General features: G+C 42.0%; 1 protein-coding gene across 1 annotated transcript in view; it reads left to right on the top strand.

Annotated features, from left to right (window-relative positions):
* L3MBTL4 (L3MBTL histone methyl-lysine binding protein 4) overlaps window positions 1–17,578 on the top strand; it is a 244,946-nt gene that overhangs the window by 97,783 nt on the left and 129,585 nt on the right. The window contains exon 10 of the mRNA XM_060170751.1: window positions 1,655–1,757. Within this exon, the coding sequence (XP_060026734.1) occupies window positions 1,655–1,757 (103 nt within the window). The remainder of the gene's footprint in view (window positions 1–1,654; window positions 1,758–17,578) is intronic.

The following is a 17,578-nucleotide window of genomic DNA, read 5'->3' as shown; positions in this document are numbered from 1 at the left end:
AGAAGCAGCCTGACTACGAGACGATTTGGGAAGCGGTGCCGTGCTGGGTGGCGACGAGATCCGGAGGGTTTTCTCTGCGTGTGCGGCCCAGCCGGGTTTGGGGACATGGCCCCTGAGGATGAGCCGGTTAATGATCTGTGAGGGCAGCAGATGGGGTAGGACAACCGGGAGGGCGGGCGCTGGGGCCACCTCGGGCGACGGTGGAGCAGGGGCGGAGCGGCACCCGGGGAGCTGGGCAGAGGTCTTGCTGAGCGGTGGGGGCTGGGGGGTGGGCCACGAGAGGCCAGCGGCGTTGGGGCCTGTTGCATCGGGAGTTTTCGAGGAGCAGGGAGGAAGCACAGTCGAGGAGGGGTGCCGGGAAAAGAGGGCACTATTCTCTCTGCCAGTCCCGGGGCACGTGGAGTGTGAGAAAATGCACGTCTCCTCCTGAAGAAGCTGCAGGGTGCACTGTCTTCACCCCACAGGCAAGTTAAATCAGAGCTGGGAGTCGGAGAAAGTATTGAGATGAGGACAAGGACCCAGGAGCTTGAACAGGAGACGGAAATCTGAGAGCTGGGGAAGGAGGGGGAAGGTGTGGGATCTTCATCAAACGAGGCCCAGAGCAGCATGACAGGAGGGGGTAGCACATTCCAGGAGCCAGAGTGAGTGAGTGAGTGAGTGAGTGAGTGAGTGAGTGTGTGAGTGTGTGTGTGTGTGTGTGTGTGTGTGTGTGTGTGTGTGTGTGTAGCGGGGAGGGGAGGAGAGGGAAGGGGAAACCAGACTGAGAAAAATCACAGAACAGAGCAAGGGGGTTTCAATTCTGATACTCTTTACATTGCCTCTTGGGCTTGACGGAATTCATCTCTGGCCTGGATTCATTATGTATTGTTTAGTATAGTATATGTAGTATACTATAATATTGCATATATATTGATAGTAAAGTATAGAATAGCATAGTATATATGATATAATATAGTATATGTAGTATTGTACGGTGTAGCATGTAAAGTGTAGTGTATATAGTTTAGGATAGTGTATTACAGTATAGTATAGTGCAGTATAGTAGAGTATACTATATATATACAGTATGGTACAGGACAGTATGATATGGTCTGTATAGAATAGTATCATATAGTGTATGTAGCACAGCCCAGCCCAGTACAGAATGGTCAGGCAGTTGGCTCTTCAGCCGCTGGGACACACTTGAGTGGCACAGGGAGGGCCATGTCACTGTCTTCTCTGCGCCCCACTTGCTGGTTCAGTTTCTGTCCACCCTTTGGGGGAGCCTTGCTGTGTCTGAGTGGGAGTTTCATGGGGAGCCACAAACCAGACCTCACCCACTCACCTGCTCAGCTCATGGCTGTGTTGCCTTTGCCAGTGTTATTCTGTTGAAGACATGTCATGTTCTTCTGGGTTTTTTTTTTCACTTAAATTTCTTCAATGCCTATTCATTTTGCTCAGCCTCTGATGTTAGTTGCTGTTTATATTATCCATTACAGCACTGATATTTTCTGCTAAATCGTTTTATAAAACATCACAAGTACCCAATAAGTGTTTCCGGTGACGGTTTGTTTTTAATTTGAAAAGTCTTGATGAATATCATTTGCATATTTTAGTCTTTCCAGTTCTTCTTTGCTGAGGGTGTTTTCAAGGTATGTTCTTTTACTTCCTGAAGGGGCAAATGATGTGAAAATCCTTCCAGGTCAAGCTGTTTGTCCCACTCCAGGGTGCCGAGGGATAGGCCATATCCGTGGTCCACGGTATTCAGGACATCACAGGTAAAATTTTTTCTTATTTAAATTATTTCAGGGATGAACTGAAACATGATGCAGATTAGCAGCTGTAGGAAGCATCGTAATGACCCTCTGGGAGCCAGACACCTCCCCATCATACTCCCCCATCACTGTCCCGAGGCCCCTCTTCAACATTTCCCGTGTTTGCCCAGCCCGCCTTCCTCCGGGCCTTTTGGCCTCCTGAGGCCCGGCCCAGACCACCAGGCTTCCCAGGGCCTCTGCCCTCTGACACTTGTCTCAGCAGGTGCACACGTGCCCCACCCTTCGTCCCTCATGCTCCTGAATCCTCCCCACACAGCTGCCCGTCTCGCCACCTTCTTAAGAAATTCCAGAACCTCCTGCCGCTTCGCCCCTGGCTCTCACCTTGCCTCTGTTTCTTTTTCTCTATCTTTTATTTATTTGGGGAGGAGATAATTCTGTTATAGGATAAAAAATAGCGTGAAGTTATGTTGCAGAATATGCCTGTGTTTTAAATATGTGGTAATAGTATGGGGAGGATAGTGCTCATAATGAAAAATAAGTACAAATAGGTGTTGAAGTCCTCGCTGCTTTTTCTGTCACCATCAAGTGGTAAAGTAACGTATAGATAAATTATTCATATTGGTGATCTAGTTACAGAATATGTAAATTAAAGCTGAACAGAATTGACATCAGATTTGTCCAAATACACAAACAGATAAAACTAACACATAGATAACTATGAAGAGAAAAGGATAAATCATATATGTGAAACAAGGAAATGTTTGTTTGGATAAAAGAGATCCACAGAGAAGTCGTCGCTGTGTCAGGTGCTTGCAGGTCTGGAAACCAGTGCTTCAAACAGCTCTAAATGAATCAAAGCAAGTGTTACTATAAGAAGTAATGCTGATGTACATAAATATGTTATATGTGTAAATATAATACACTTACTTGAAAGAGTTCTAAGTCTTTTGTCACAGATATTTAAAAATCAAATACCTACTCTTGCACATGTTTGAAAAAGTGACACAGATTGGTTAGTGTATTACATAAGCTTCTTTGCATTCAAAATCAGACCCTCGTGAATCGCCGTTTGACTTGGCCTCCTGGATGCCCATGTTTTTCCACACAACACTTGTATCATTAAGAACCTTGGTGGTGCAGCATTTCTTGAGTCCTCCGCTCAAAAAGGGGGCTTCCAAGGTGTTGGTAATATTGTTTCTTGATCTGGTGCTGATAACCAGGGATGTATTCAACTTGTGAAAATTCATTGAGCTTAAGTACGCTAATAATACTTGTACTTTTCTTTATGAATATATTATACATCAATAAAAAGTTGAAAATTAAAAGAAAATGCTAACACTTAAAAGATTATAATATAGCAACATAAAAAAGAAAGAAATTGAAGACATGTAGACACCTTGGTTACTTGGACAAGTGCAGGACTCGCAGGTTATAAGAGAGGCCCTGGTGGTGAAGCTGGAGTTCTGTACGAGGGAAGGGAGGAAGAGAGAAAAGGACACGGGGGAGCAGGTGGGGGAAAGAGCCATCCCATCATCGGGTCGGGGTCTGTGTGAGGTGAGGACCCTGTCGATAGAACCACTTTACAGACATTACTAGGGGTGTGTGGCTGTGAATAATCTTCTTCAGGCTTTTCTTGTGTGTTTATGTTAGTTTTTAAAAACCTAGAGCTGCAAAGTCCAACATGGTAGTTCTAGTCATATGGGTCTGTTTACATGGAAGTTAATTACAATAAAAAATAATGAAAATTTCAGTTTCTCAGTCGCAGTAGCCACATCTCAGTTGCTCAGGAGCCGCCTGTGGCTCGTGGCTGCCGCATTGGACGGCCCAGAAAGTTCCTCTGGACAGCCCTGAGAGAGCGTACCAGGTTCTGCCTCCTCACGGTGGATTTCTGAGTGCCAGGTACTTCTGGATGGATAACTGGACATCCTAGTGCTTCCTTCAAAGCTTGAATCATTATCCTCAGAGTGAGCCGGCCAGTACGTGGTGGTCGGTCTGTCCCTTATTGTCCTCTGCAGTTGCCCGCCTGTGGCACCAGGGCTGGGGTCACAGACATCACCCGGGCCGCTCCTGGGACCGCCGAGGAGCTCACTCACCCCAGCTGACTTGCCCCCCTCCCCGCCGACCGCGATTCTTATGTGTAGGTTATTCACCTTCCCCTACTTGGATTCTGAAAACATGGACCAGATCACAGTGGGCACACTCCACTGTGTTTCAGCAGCTTCCCTGAACTTTCTCATCCAGTATGGCCCAAGTGGGTCTGATTGCTGTTCTTAGTTATAGTATCTAATTATGAATAATGTGAGAATATCTGACGTGATTCTCTCCAGCAAGTAGCCTTTACCGGGTTGACATCAGAACTTTGGAAGAAACCAGAAAAATGTAAAAATAAAGAAGTGTTTGTTAAAAAAGGCATTCTATGAAGCTTAGAAAAAAATGAGATAACTGAACACGTGATAGAAGAATGGGACTTTTAAAAAATTTTTTTACTTTTTTAATTAACATATAGTTGGTATGCAATATTATATATTGCAGGTGTACAACATAGTGATTCCCAATTTTAAAGATTATATTCCATTTATAGTTATTGTAAATATTAGCTATATTCCCTGTGTTGTGCAGTTTATCCTTGTAGCTTATTTATTTTATACGTAGTTTGTACATCTTAATCCCCTAACCCTATCTTGCCCCTCCCCACTTCCTTCTGCCCAGTGGTAACCACTAGTTCTCTATATCTGTGAGTCTGTTTTCTTTTTTGTTATATTCACTAGTTTTAATTTTTAGATTCCGCATATAAGTGATATCATACAACATTTGTCTTTCTCTGACTTACTTCATTTAGCATAATGCCCTCCAAGTCCATCCATGTTGCTGCAAATGGCAAAATTTCATTATATATATTCCATGTAATTATATATACAATTATATATATATATATTCCATTGTATGTGTATATATATATATATACACACACACATACCACATCTTCTTTATCCATTCATCTGTTGATGGACACTTAGGTTGTTTCCATGTCTTGGCTATTGTGAATAGTGCTGATATGAACATTGGGGTGCACATATCTTTTTTCTTTTTTTAAAACATGTTTATTGGATTATAATTGCTTTACAATGGTGTGTTAGTTTCTGCTTTGTAACAAAGTGAATCAGTCATACATATGCATATATCCCCATATCTCTTCCCTCTTGCGGCTCCCTCCCTCCCACCCTCTCTATCCCACCCCTCTAGGTGGTCACAAAGCACCGAGCTGATCTCCCTGTGCTATGCGGCTGCTTCCCACTAGCTATCTACCTTACGTTTGGTAGTGTATATATGTCCATGCCTCTCTCTCGCTTTGTCACAGCTCACCCTTCCCTCTCCCCATATCCTCAAGTCCATTCTCTAGTAGGTCTGTGTCTTTATTCCCATCTTGCCCCTAGGTTCTTCATGACCATTTTTTTTTTTTAGATTCCATACATATGCATTAGCATATGGTATTTGTTTTTCTCTTTCTGACTTACTTTGCTCTGTATGACAGACTCTAGGTCCATCCACCTCACTGCAAATAACTCAGTTTTTTTTCTTTTTATGGCTGAGTAATATTGCATTGTATATATGTGCCACATCTTCTTTATCCATTCATCTGTTGATGGACACTTAGGTTGCTTCCATGTCCTGGCTATGGTAAATAGAGCTGCAATGAACATTTTGGTACATGACTCTTTTTGAATTATGGTTTTCTCAGGGTATATGCCCAGTAGTGGGATTGCTGGGTCGTATGGTAGTTCTATTTTTAGTTTTTTAAGGAACCTCCATACTGTTCTCCATAATGGCTGTATCAATTTACATTCCCACCAACAGTGCAAGAGGGTTCCCTTTTCTCCACACCCTCTCCAGCATTTATTGTTTGTAGCTTTTTGATGATGGCCATTCTGACTGGTGTGAAATGCACATATCTTTTTGAATTAGTGTTTTCGTTTTGGGGGCATATATACCCAGGAGTGGAATTGCTGGGTCATATGGTAGCTCTAGTTTTAGTTTTTGAGGAACCTCCATACTGTTCTCCACAGAGGCTGCACCAGTTTACATTCCCACCAGCAGTGCATGAGGGTTCCCTTTTCCCCACGTCCTCACCAGAATTTGTTATTTGTGGTTTTTTGTTGAAGGATGGGACATTTTTAGGGAACTATGAGGCAGGATATGTTTTGTATCCAGACCTCACATCCACGGGGCAGCCCCTGGTGACAACGGGTGACTGGGCCGCAGCTCTTCTGCTGGCCTAGACCTTGTTATGCTGGAGCAGGGCTCCTGTAAGAAAAAGGAACATCTTCAAAATGGAATCACCTTAGTGATTCCATTGTCTCAGAAAAGAAAAATAAAAAGCGATGAGCACCTGTACTTGGCTTCTCTCTAGAATGGAAAAAGACAAAAATTAGAGAACTGAGTTTTCCTTGGACTTACATTTTTATATAGAATTTATAAAGCGTTTAGACCATCAGGTAAATAAATTGACTTACCTGTGAAAAGCTTTTCTTACATTGAACATTATGTTGTGCTCAAGGAAGGAGGAGGAACTTCTTGTTGGAGAAGTGGTGACCGCAAGGCAGTGCAGGAGGGTGGGGTCGCGGGTGATGGAAGGTCGGTTCCTGCAGGTACCGGGCGTTTCTGTCTCCTGCTTTAATCACTTTCAGTGATGGTCTGTCTTTGGCAATTTTAGCTTTGAGGTGCTCGTTACTCATTGACAGATTCCATTTTCAGTTAATACACTGATTTCTTTTTAACAACTAAATTTGTTTTGTTTTGTTTTATAAATTTATTTATTTTATTTATTTTTGGCTGTGTTGGGTTTTGGTTGCTGCATGCGGGCCCTCTCTGGTTGCGGCGAGCGGGTTTCACTCTTCATTGTGGTGTGTGGGCTTCTCATTGCGGTGGCTTCTCTTGTTGCGGAGCACAGGCTCCAGGCACGCAGGCTTCACTAGTTGTGGTGTGCAGACTCAGTAGTTGTGGCTCATGGGCTCAGTTACTCCGCAGCATGTGGGATCTTCCCAGACCAGGGCTCAAACCCATGTCCCCTGCATTGGCAGACGGATTCCCAACCACTGCGCCACCAGGGAAGCCCAAATCTGTTTTTAATTCACTCTAGGTCATGACATTCTGAATGTCATTTCCCAGGTTAGTCAGTTTACTTATGTGACTCTGTGTATAACTTAAGAATTTATTTAAATCCTCTTGTAATTAACTGGGTAAAAAATTTTTGTATCATTCATAATCTGTGGGTTTTGTTTTCATGTTATTGTAGTCTGAATCTTACATAGCTGTAAAAGATGAAGAAGATTATTCTTTAGTGCATGTCTTGGTATCTGTTGAGCATGCCTCACACACACACACACACGCACACACAGACGCACACACACCCTTACACGTGCTAGAAATTTGCTGTAACACGCCCGAAGTTATTATTATACATTTTGCTTCTTATATGTCAGATCAAGAGAGGAGAATTTTAAAGTGTTGCTGCATTCTCCCAGAATCCTAGATGTATTATTATAATCATGTCTAGCTTGAGTTTCCTGAAGAATTTAAATTAAACATTCTAAAATGAAAGTTTTTATTTAACTTGTCTCAGATGTGTACCTTTACCAGAGAGTCAGCATTCTATAAGATGCTTTTTACAGTCTCTAGTCACGACCCGAGCCACGGCTCTTGGGTTTCTTGTTCCGTCGTTTGTCCGGCTTTCCGTATGATGTTTTCTTTTAAATGGTTGATCTTCCTGGTGGGTTTTGGGTAAACACAACCTGGTCGTATCACACTACGTCAGGCCTCTCTCCTCGCAGCCCAGCCCTGGCTGGCCTCAGACTCCTGCCTGGTCATCCCTCACCTGCAAAGATTTTTAAGCACATATTTTTGTGTCTTAAAAAATGAAGAAAAAGTAGAACAAGAAGCCCCCCTGCAGTTTCATACAAAACAACTCAATTGACTTGTGCTCCCAAAAAACCTTCGGGAAGCTGCTTTTAGGAAGGTGGCTGTTTCAGCTGCTTTTCCATGAAACTCTCCCAGGCAGTGATGTGCCTGCAAGGAGTGAATGTTGTTTCCACATTTCATGTCAGAATTTCTCACTCAGATGTGGAAGGCTTGGTGTTTTGAAAGGAAGTAAACAATATTCTTAAAATAAGTTGTCAGCATCTTGTTTTGTACAGCTGACAAGAACGGTGGTGACATGAGGATGTCGCTGAAGACGTTTGAAGAGAACATACCACTTTCAGAGATCAGGCAGACCCCTTGGTATCCTTTTTAGATGAATTTCAGACAGGTTTACTTTCGTTTTCATGTAAATAGTCAAGGGGTTAAAAATAATATTCAAAGCTGTTTAGAGTTCAGTAGAAGCTGCATAGACCGTTATTTGAAAGAAATTGCGTCAGTTCTTATCTGTATGAAAATAAGACTTTTGGCACAAAATTATCACACAATTTACATTTTATTTGAATGAATTTACATAGTGAATAAAAAGAAATAGGTGTATTTGTTTACATAGAAATATTTAAAGATGACAATACTGGGACTACAAGATGTAAACCTACTTTTAAGCCAGGGTCCAGGACTAGGTATGTTGTTTTTTCTAAATGAGCAGAACATAGACTCCGGAAGACTTGATCTAACTCTGTGCCATAAAACATACAAGGGTAATTTACTTAGGAAGTAATGATTATTCTTTACACAGAGAGCCAGTTACCATCAGAATGTAAGGACCCCCGCCCCGGTGCGCCAGGTGGGATGCAGGACCCGAATCGCCAGTGTCACGCCATAAAGAGCACAAATGGAAAGGAGCACCTGCTGCTCAGGAGTGAGGGGTCAGATAGCTCTAAGGCGTTTGGGTGCTCTTCATGGAACCTTCTAGCACAACTCAGCCTCTGTTTGTGGTTTGCCTGGGACTATTTTGCCAACTCAAGAATTATGATGGAAATTATTTCAGGTTGTTTTCTTCTCTTCACATCTGTTCTCCTACAGATGTGTGGTGTGTGTGGTGTATGTGGTGTGTGTCAGTCACTGAGTTAACGTCTGAGGTTTTAGACTGGCCTGAGTTGGACTTGCAGACCTGCCATTTACTATAACTAGGGGGCAAATGGCCACACTATGCTTAGCCTCAGTTTCCTCATCTGTAATTGGGAGGTCTTTGCAATAGAAAAGGTTAAATTCCATAATGAGACTAAGATACATGTAAGTCTTAATGCACTTTATGATACAGTATCATGTTACTGAAAGCATAACTGCAGGAAATATACTGAGAAACACAATAACATTAGGAGATTTTAACTCATCCATTTGAGACTATGATAGATTAAGTAGGGAAAACAAATACAGATATATAGAATCTGAATAACATGATTTTAAAAAGACGAAGACTGACCGGAAGCTGTATGTCCAACTGAAAAAAAAAAAAAAACCTACTTAAGAGCACTTTTCAAAACTCAACTGTTAGGCCACAGACAACTTATAAATTCTGAAAACCAAAACAATTCAGACCCATTCTCTGATCAAGTGCAATAAAACAAGAAGTTGTTGGGGGGAAAGCCAGTCACCTAGAAGACATGCAAAAACATTCACAAATACAGCTTAAGCAATCAGAGGGTCAGAGGAGACCCAAACCCAAATCTTAGAAAATCCAGATGGAGTCTAATGAGGACACGAAAGAGATAAACGTTTGGGACGTCACTGTGTGTGTGTTCACAGGTAAATGTAAGCCCTACACAGCAAGAAAGAGTGAAAATAAATTACTTAAATATTCAGCTAGAAGAGTTAACTGACTTTTTAGATGAGTAGAAAAAGGAAAGCAAGAGCAAACTAGACGTTGAAGTGAATGAACTGGAACACAGAAAACAAGTAAACGGGGCAGAGTATCTGGAAACAAAGCAGCGACGCTGCAACAGTAGGCCATCCATGGGGGTGCAGTGGACAGTGCGGCGTTCTGAGAGGTGGGGCCCCCGGGCCACGGCTCTTGGGTTTCTTGTTCCGTCGTTTGTCCGACTTTCCGTATGATGTTTTCTTTTAAATGGTTGATCTTCCTGGTGGGTTTTGGGTAGACACAACCTGGTCGTATCACACCGCGTCAGGCCTCTCTCTCGCAGCCCAGCCCTGGCTGGCCTCAGACTCCTGCCTGGTCACCCCTCACCTGCGAAGCCCTTCTGAGCCGCACGGGGCATGTCAGGTGGCCCCGAGCCGACACACCCCCTGCAGGTGACCCTTCTGGAGCCGCCTCTGCTCACCTCCCAGTCTGAGCCTGTTTCTCGCAGGTGGACTGCACAGCCGTCTTCCTGGGACCTACCTGCCTGCTGGAATCCCCTCCAACTCCCTCTGTCAGGTCCTCCCTGGATTCTGTCTTCATTTCCCTGGTTTATTTCTCCTGGCTTTGGAGCATAGGGTTGTGGGAGACCGTTATTCATTTATTTTTGTGTGTGTCGAAATATGTGTTCTCTCTCCTCAACCACGGTTGTTCAGTTGTGGATAGAATTCCAGTCGGAAAACTTTTCCTTCAGATTATTGAAGACATTGCTGCGTTTTCCTTAAGTTAATGGGAAGTTGGCTGTTGTTCAGATTTCACTTCACAGAAAGGATTGTCTTTCCCTCCCACCCACTACGAGAATCTCACCCCAGACATGGTCGGGACTTCCTGTGTGTTCCCGCTGTGCTGGAATGCGCCTTCCTCGCTCTCTGGTTCAGTCTGGAGACTCACACCTCTTATTTCCAGAAGCCCCTGTGTGAGTTCTTCTTTCTGCCATCTTTTCTCTTTGCTCCATTTGTTTTCCTTCACAGATGCCCAAATTTTCTCTCCGTTCTTTAAACGCCTTGTCTTTTGTTCGCTTCCTTGGAATAGCTTAACTTTGTCTTACAATCCTTTGATTTTTTTTTTTTTTAAATTTTTTTCAGTCTGTGAGAACATGTCCTTATTCTCTGATTTGTTTTTTGTTGCAGCCTGTTCTTATTTGCTGGGTTAACTTAACCAACATTGACTGGTTAAGTTAACCCAGCATTGACTTTTTCCCCAGGTACTTGTGTTTTGATTTGTTTTCCAGTTAGGTTGGTCGGCTTCTTTCTGTCATGTGAGAGGCATTTCTCAAGTCCTGGTGGTCTTTCTCCAGGTTCACTCTTTCTTTTTTAATTAATTAATTTAATTTATTTATTTTTGACTGTGTTGGGTCTTTGTTGCTGTGCATGGGCTTTCTCTAGTTGAGGTGAGCGGAGGCTACTCTTCGTCGTGGTGCACGGGCTTCTCATTGCGGTGGCTTCTCTTGTTGCAGAGCACCAGCTCTAGGTACACAGGCTTCAGTAGTTGTGGCTCGCGGGCTCAGTAGTTGTGGCGCACGGACTTAGTTGCTCCACGGCATGTGGGATCTTCCCGGACCAGAATTCGAACCCGTGTCCCCTGCATTGGCAGGCGGATTCTTAACCACTGAGCCACCAGGGAAGTCCCTCCAAGTTCACTCTTGAGAACAAGGCACCAGCAAACCTTGCCTGTGTGCTCAGGGCCTGCCAGCTGGTGGGATTCAGGGGCAGTGGTCAGGAGGGGACTGGCCAATGTCGAGGAGCCTGAGTCACCAGCAGGGACCCCTTCTTCTAGTAAGTGCCTTCCAGAAGAGACTTGCTTCCAGATGTTTCCAGGTGGGTTTTTGTGACATCTTCTCTCTGCAGACTCTTGGCTCCCAGCTTGCCCATTTTCCAGCCTTGAAACTGCATGAACCTCTGTTATCTGCTGTCATTTCTTCTCTCATGCTTTGTCCTTCTGTATTTATACCCTTTCATTTATTTCTTTTTTTAGTATCGAGAGAAAGGATTGATTATCAAGGAAAAATGATAAATTCAGTTTTCCAGTCTGCCATTTTTTCTCTCACATATTTTTTTAAGGGTTTTTTCATGTACTTTATTATTATTATTTTTTTTTGCGGTACGCAGGCCTCTCACTGTTGTGGCCTCTCCCGTTGCGGAGCACAGGCTCCGGACGCGCAGGCTCAGCGGCCATGGCTCACGGGCCCAGCTGTTCCGTGGCATGTGGGATCTTCCAGGAGCAGGGCACGAACCCGTGTCCCCTGCATCGGCAGGCGGACTCTCAACCACTGCACCGCCAGGGAAGCCCCCTATTTTTAATTTTTTAAATAGATGTTTATTGGAATATAGTTGCTTCACGGTACCATGTTAGTTTCTGATGCACAGGAAAGCGAATGAGCCATATACATACACATGTCCCCATATCCCCTCCCTCTTGAGCCTCCCTCCCGTCCTCCCTATCCCACCCCTCTAGGTCATCGCAAAGCAGCGAGCTATCTCCCTGTGCTATGCTACTGCTTCCCACCAGCCAACTATTTTACATTGGGTAGTGTATATATATCGATGCTACTCTCACTTTGCCCCAGCGTCGCCTTCCCATCCCATGTCATCAAGTCCATTCTCTATGTCTACCTCTTTATTCCTGCCCTGCAACTAGGTTCATCAGTACCTTTTTTTTTTTCAGATTCCATACATATGCATTAGTATACGGTACTTGTTTTTCTCCTTCTGACTTACTTCACTCTGTATGACAGACTCTAGGTCCATCCACCTCACTACAGATAACTCAATTTTGTTTCTTTTTATGTATGAGTAATATTCCATTGTATTTATGTGCCACATCTTCTTCATCCATTCATCTGTCAGTGGACATCTAGGTTGGTTCCATGTCCCGGCTGTTGTAAATAGTGCTGCAATGAAACATTGTGGTGCATGTCTCTTTTTGAATTATGGTTTTCTCAGAGTATATGCCCAGCAATGGGATTGCTGGGTCATATGGTAGTTCTACTTTTAGTTTTTTAAGGAAACTCCGTACTGTTTTCCATAGTGGTTGTATCAATTTACATTCCCACAAACAGTGTAGGAGGGTTCCCTTTTCACCATACCCTTTCTAGCATTTATTGTTTCTAGCTTTTTTGATAATGGCCATTCTGACTAGCATGAGGTGATACCTCATTGCAGTTCTGATTTGCATTTCTCTAATAATTAGTGATGTTGAGCATCTTTTCATGTGCCTCTGGGCCATCTGTGTGTCTTCCTTGGTGAAATGTCTGTTTAGGTCTTCTGCCTATTTTTTAACTGGGTTGTTTCTTTTTTTGATATTGAGCTCCATGAGCTGTTTCTATATTTTGGTGATTAATCCTTTGTCTGTTGTTTCATTTGCAAATATTTTCTCCCATTCTGAGGGTTGTCTTCTTGTCTTGTTTATGGTTTTCTTTGCTGTGCAAAAGCTTTTAAGTTTAATTAAGTCCCATTTGTTTATTTTTGTTTCTATTTCTGTTACTCTAGGAGATGGGTCAGAAAAGATCTTACTGTGGTTTATGTCACAGGGTGTTTTTCCTATGTTTTTCTCTAAAAGTTTTATAGTGTCTGGTCTCACATTTAAGTCTTTAATCCATTTGGAGTTTATTTTTGTGTATGGTGTTAGGGAGTGTTCTAATTTCATTCTTTTACATGTAGCTGTCCAGTTTTCCCAGCACCACTTATTGAACAGGCTGTCTTTTCTCCACTGTATATTCTTGCCTCCTTTATCAAAGATAAGGTGGCCATATGTGCGTGGGTTTACCTCTGGGCTTTCTATCCTGTTCCATTGATCTATCTTTCTGTTTTTGTGCTAGTACCATACTGTCTGGATTACTGTATCTTTGTCGTATAGTTTGAAGTCGGGGAGCCTGATTCCTCCAACTCCATTTTTCTTTCTCAAGATTGCTTTGGCTATTTGGGGTCTTTTGTGTTTCCATATGAATTGTAAGATTTTTTGTTCTAATCCTTTGAAGAATGCCATTGGTAGTTTGATAGGGATTGCATTGAACCTGTAGATTACTTTGGGTAGTATAGTCATTTTCACAATATTGATCCTTCCAATCCAAGAACATGGTATATTTCTCCATCTGTTTGTCATCTTTGATTTCTTTCATCAGCGTTTTATAGTTTTCTGAGTACAAGTCTTTCGCCTCCTTAGGCAGGTTTATTCCTAGGTATTTTTATTCTTTTTGTTGCAGTGGTAAATGGGACTGTTTCCTTAATTTCTCTTTCTGATTTTTCGTTGTTGGTGTACAGGAATGCCAGAGATTTCTGTGCATTAATTTTGTATCATGCAACCTTACCAAATTCATTGATTAGCTCTAGTAGTTTTCTGGTGGCATCGTTAGGATTTTCTATATATAGTGTCATGTCATCGGCAAATAGTGACAGTTTTACTTCTTCTTTTCCAATTTGTATTCCTTTATTTCTTTTTCTTCTCTGATTGTTGTGACTAGAACTTCCAAAACTATGTTGAATAAGAGTGGCGAGAGTGGACATCCTTGTCTTGTTCCTGATCCTACTGGAAATGTTTTCAGTTTTTCACCATTGAGTGTGATGTTCGCTGTGGGTTTGTAACATATGGCCTTTGTTATGTTGAGGTAGGTTTGTTTTATGCCCACTTTCTGGAGAGTTTTTATCATAAATAGGTGTTGAATTTTGTCAAAAGCTTTTTCTGCATATATTGAGATGATCATATGGTTTTTATTCCTTAATTTGTTAATGTGGTGTATCACATTGATTGATTTGCATATACTGAAGAATCCTTGCATCCCTGGGATAAATCCCAGGTGATCATGGTGTATGATCCTTTTAATGTGCTGTTGGATTCTGTTTGCTAGTATTTTGTTCAGGATTTTTGCATCTATGTTCATCAGTAATATTGGTCTATAATTTTCTTTTTTAGTGTTATCTTTTTCTGGTTTTGGTTTCAGGGTGATGGTGGCTTCGTAGAATGAATTTGGGAGTGTTTCTCCCTCTGCAATTTTTTGGAAGAGTTTGAGAAGGATCAGTGTTAGCTCTTCTCTAAATGTTTGGTAGAATTTGCCTGTGAAGCCATCTGGTCTTGGACTTTTGTTTGTTGGAAGATTTTAAATTATGGTTTCAATTTCATTACTTGTGATAGGTCTGTTTATATTTTAATTCTTCCTGTTTCAGTCTTGGAAAATTGTAGCTTTCCAAGAATTTGTCCCTTTGTTCGTGGCTGTCCGTTTTATTGGCATGTACTTGTTTGTAGTAGTCTTTTACAATCCTTTGTATTTCTGCAGTGTCAGTTGTGATTTCTCCTTTTTCATTTCTAATTTTATTGATTTGCATCCTCTCCCTCTTTTTTTGATGAGTCTGGCTAAGGGTTTGTCAATTTTGTTTATCTTCTCAAAGAACCACTTTTAGTTTTATTGATCTTTGCTGTTGTTTTCTTCATTTCTATTTCATTTATTTCTGCTCTGATCTTTATGATTTCTTTCCTTCTACTAACTTTGGGTTTTGTTTGTTCTTCTTTCTCTAGTTCCTGTAAGGTTAGATTGTTTATTTGAAATTTTTCTTGTTTCTTGAGGTAGACTTGTATTGCTATAAAGTTCCCTCTTAGAACTGCTTTTGCTGCATCCCATAGGTTTTGGATCATCGTGTTTTCATTGTCATTTGCCTCTAGGTATTTTTTTTATTTCCTCTTTGATTTTTTTCAGTGATTGTTTTCTTCAGTGATCTCTTGGGTATTTAGTAATGTATTGTTTATCCTCCATGGGTTTGTATTTTTTACAGATTTTTCCTGTAATTGATATCTAGTCTCATAGCGTTGTGGTCAGAAAAGATACTTGATATGATTTCAATTTTCTTAAATTTACCAAGGCTTGATTTGTGACCCAAGATACAATGTATCCTGGAAAATGTTCCATGAGCACTGAGAAGAAAGTGTAACCTGCTGTTTTTGGATGGAATGTCTTATAAATATGAATTAAATCTATCTGGTCTATTGTGTCATTTAAAGCTTGTGTTTCCTTATTAATATTCTGTTTGGATGATCTGTCCATTGGTGTAAATGAGGTGTTAACATCCCCCACTATTATTGTGTTACTGTCGATTTCCTCTTTTATAGCTGTTAGCAGTTGCCTTATGCATTGAGTTGCTCCTATGTTTGGTGCACATATATTTATAATTGTTATATCTTCTTCATGGATTGATCCCTTGCTCATTATGTAGTGTCCTTCCTTGTCTCTTGTAACATTCTTTCTTTTAAAGTCTGTTTTATCTGGTATGAGTATTGCTACTCCAGCTTTCTTTTGATTTCCATTTGCATGGAATATCTTTTTCCATCCCCTCACTTTCAGTCTGTATGTGTCCCTAGGTCTGAAGTGGGTCTCTTGTAGACAGCATATATATGGGTCTTGTTTTTGTATCCATTCAGTGAGCCTGTGTCTTTTGGTTGGAGCATTTAATCCATTCACGTTTAAGGTAATTATCAATATGTTTGATCCTATTACCATGTTCTTAATTGTTATGGGTTTGTTTGTGTAGGTCTTTTTCTTCTCTCCTGTTTCCCACTTAGAGAAGTTCCTTTAGCATTTGTTGCAGAGCTGGTTTGGTGGTGCTGAATTCTCTTAGCTTTTGCTTGTCTGTAAACCTTTTGATTTCTCCATCGAATTTGATTGAGGTCCTTGCAGGGTAGAGTAATCTTGGTTGTAGGTTCTTCCCTTTCATCACTTTAAATATATCATGCCACTCCCTTCTGGCTTGTAGAGGTTCTGCTGAAAAATCAGCTGTTAACCTTATGGGAGTTCCCTTGTATGTCATTTGTCGCTTTTCCCTTGTTGCTTTCAATAATTTTTCTTTGTCTTTAATTTTTGTCAATTTGATTACTGTGTGTCTCGGTGTGTTTCTCTTTAGGTTTATCCTGCCTGGGACTCTCTGCACTTCCTGGAGTTGGGTGGCTATTTCCTTTCCCATGTTAGGGAAGTTTTCGACTATAATCTCTTCAAATATTTTCTCGGGTCCTTTCTTTCTCTCTTCTCCTTCTGGGACCCCTATAATGCGAATGTTATGTTTAATGTTGTCCCAGAGGTCTCTTAAGCTGTCTTCATTTCTTTCTTTTTATTTTCTTTATTCTTTTCTGTGGCAGTGAGTTCCACCATTCTGTCTTCCAGGTCACTTATCCGTTCTTGTGCCTCAGTTATTCTGCTATCGATTCCTTCTAGTGTATTTTTCATTTCATTTATTGTATTGTTCATCTCTGTTTGTTCTTTAATTCTTCTAGGTCTTTGTTAAACATTTCTTGGATCTCCTCGATCTTTGCCTCCATTCTTTTTCCGAGGTCCTGTATCATCTTCACTATCATTATTCTGAATTCTTTTTCTGGTAGGTTGCCTATCTCCACTTCCTTTAGTTGTTTTTCTGGGGTTTTATCTTGTTCCTTCATCTGGTACATAGCCCTCTGCCTCTTCATCTTGTCTGTCTTTCTGTGAATGTGGTTTTTGTTCCACAGGCCTCAGGATTGTAGTTCTTGCTTCTGCTGTCTGCCCTCTGGATGAGGCTATCTAAGTGGCTTGTGCAAGTTTCCTGATGGGAGGGACTGGTGGTGGGTAGAGCTGGCTGTTGCTCTGGTGGGCAGAGCTCAGTAAAACTTTAATCCGCTTGTCTGCTGATGGGTGGGGCTGGGTTCCCTCCCTGTTGATTGTTTGGCCTGAGGCGACCCAACACTGGAGCCTACCTGGCTCTTTGGTGGGGCTAATGGCAGACTCTGGGAGGGCTCACGCCAAGGAGTACTTCCCAGAACTTCTGCCGCCAGTGTCCTTGTCCTCATGGTGAGGCACAGCCACCCCCCACCTCTGCAGGAGACCCTCCAACACTAGCAGGTAGGTCTGGTTCAGTCTCCTATGGGGTCACTGCTCCTTCCCCTGGGTCCTGATGTACAAACTACTTTGTGTGTGCCCTCTAAGAGTGGAGTCTCTGTTTCCCCCAGTCTTGTCGAAGTCCTGCAATCAAATCCCGCTAGCCTT

The sequence above is a fragment of the Lagenorhynchus albirostris genome, chromosome 14 (assembly GCF_949774975.1).
Source record: "Lagenorhynchus albirostris chromosome 14, mLagAlb1.1, whole genome shotgun sequence".
NCBI classification, from domain to species: Eukaryota; Metazoa; Chordata; class Mammalia; order Artiodactyla; family Delphinidae; genus Lagenorhynchus; species Lagenorhynchus albirostris.
The sequence above is the reverse complement of the archived record's forward strand: the minus strand, read 5'-3'. Positions and strand labels throughout refer to the sequence as shown.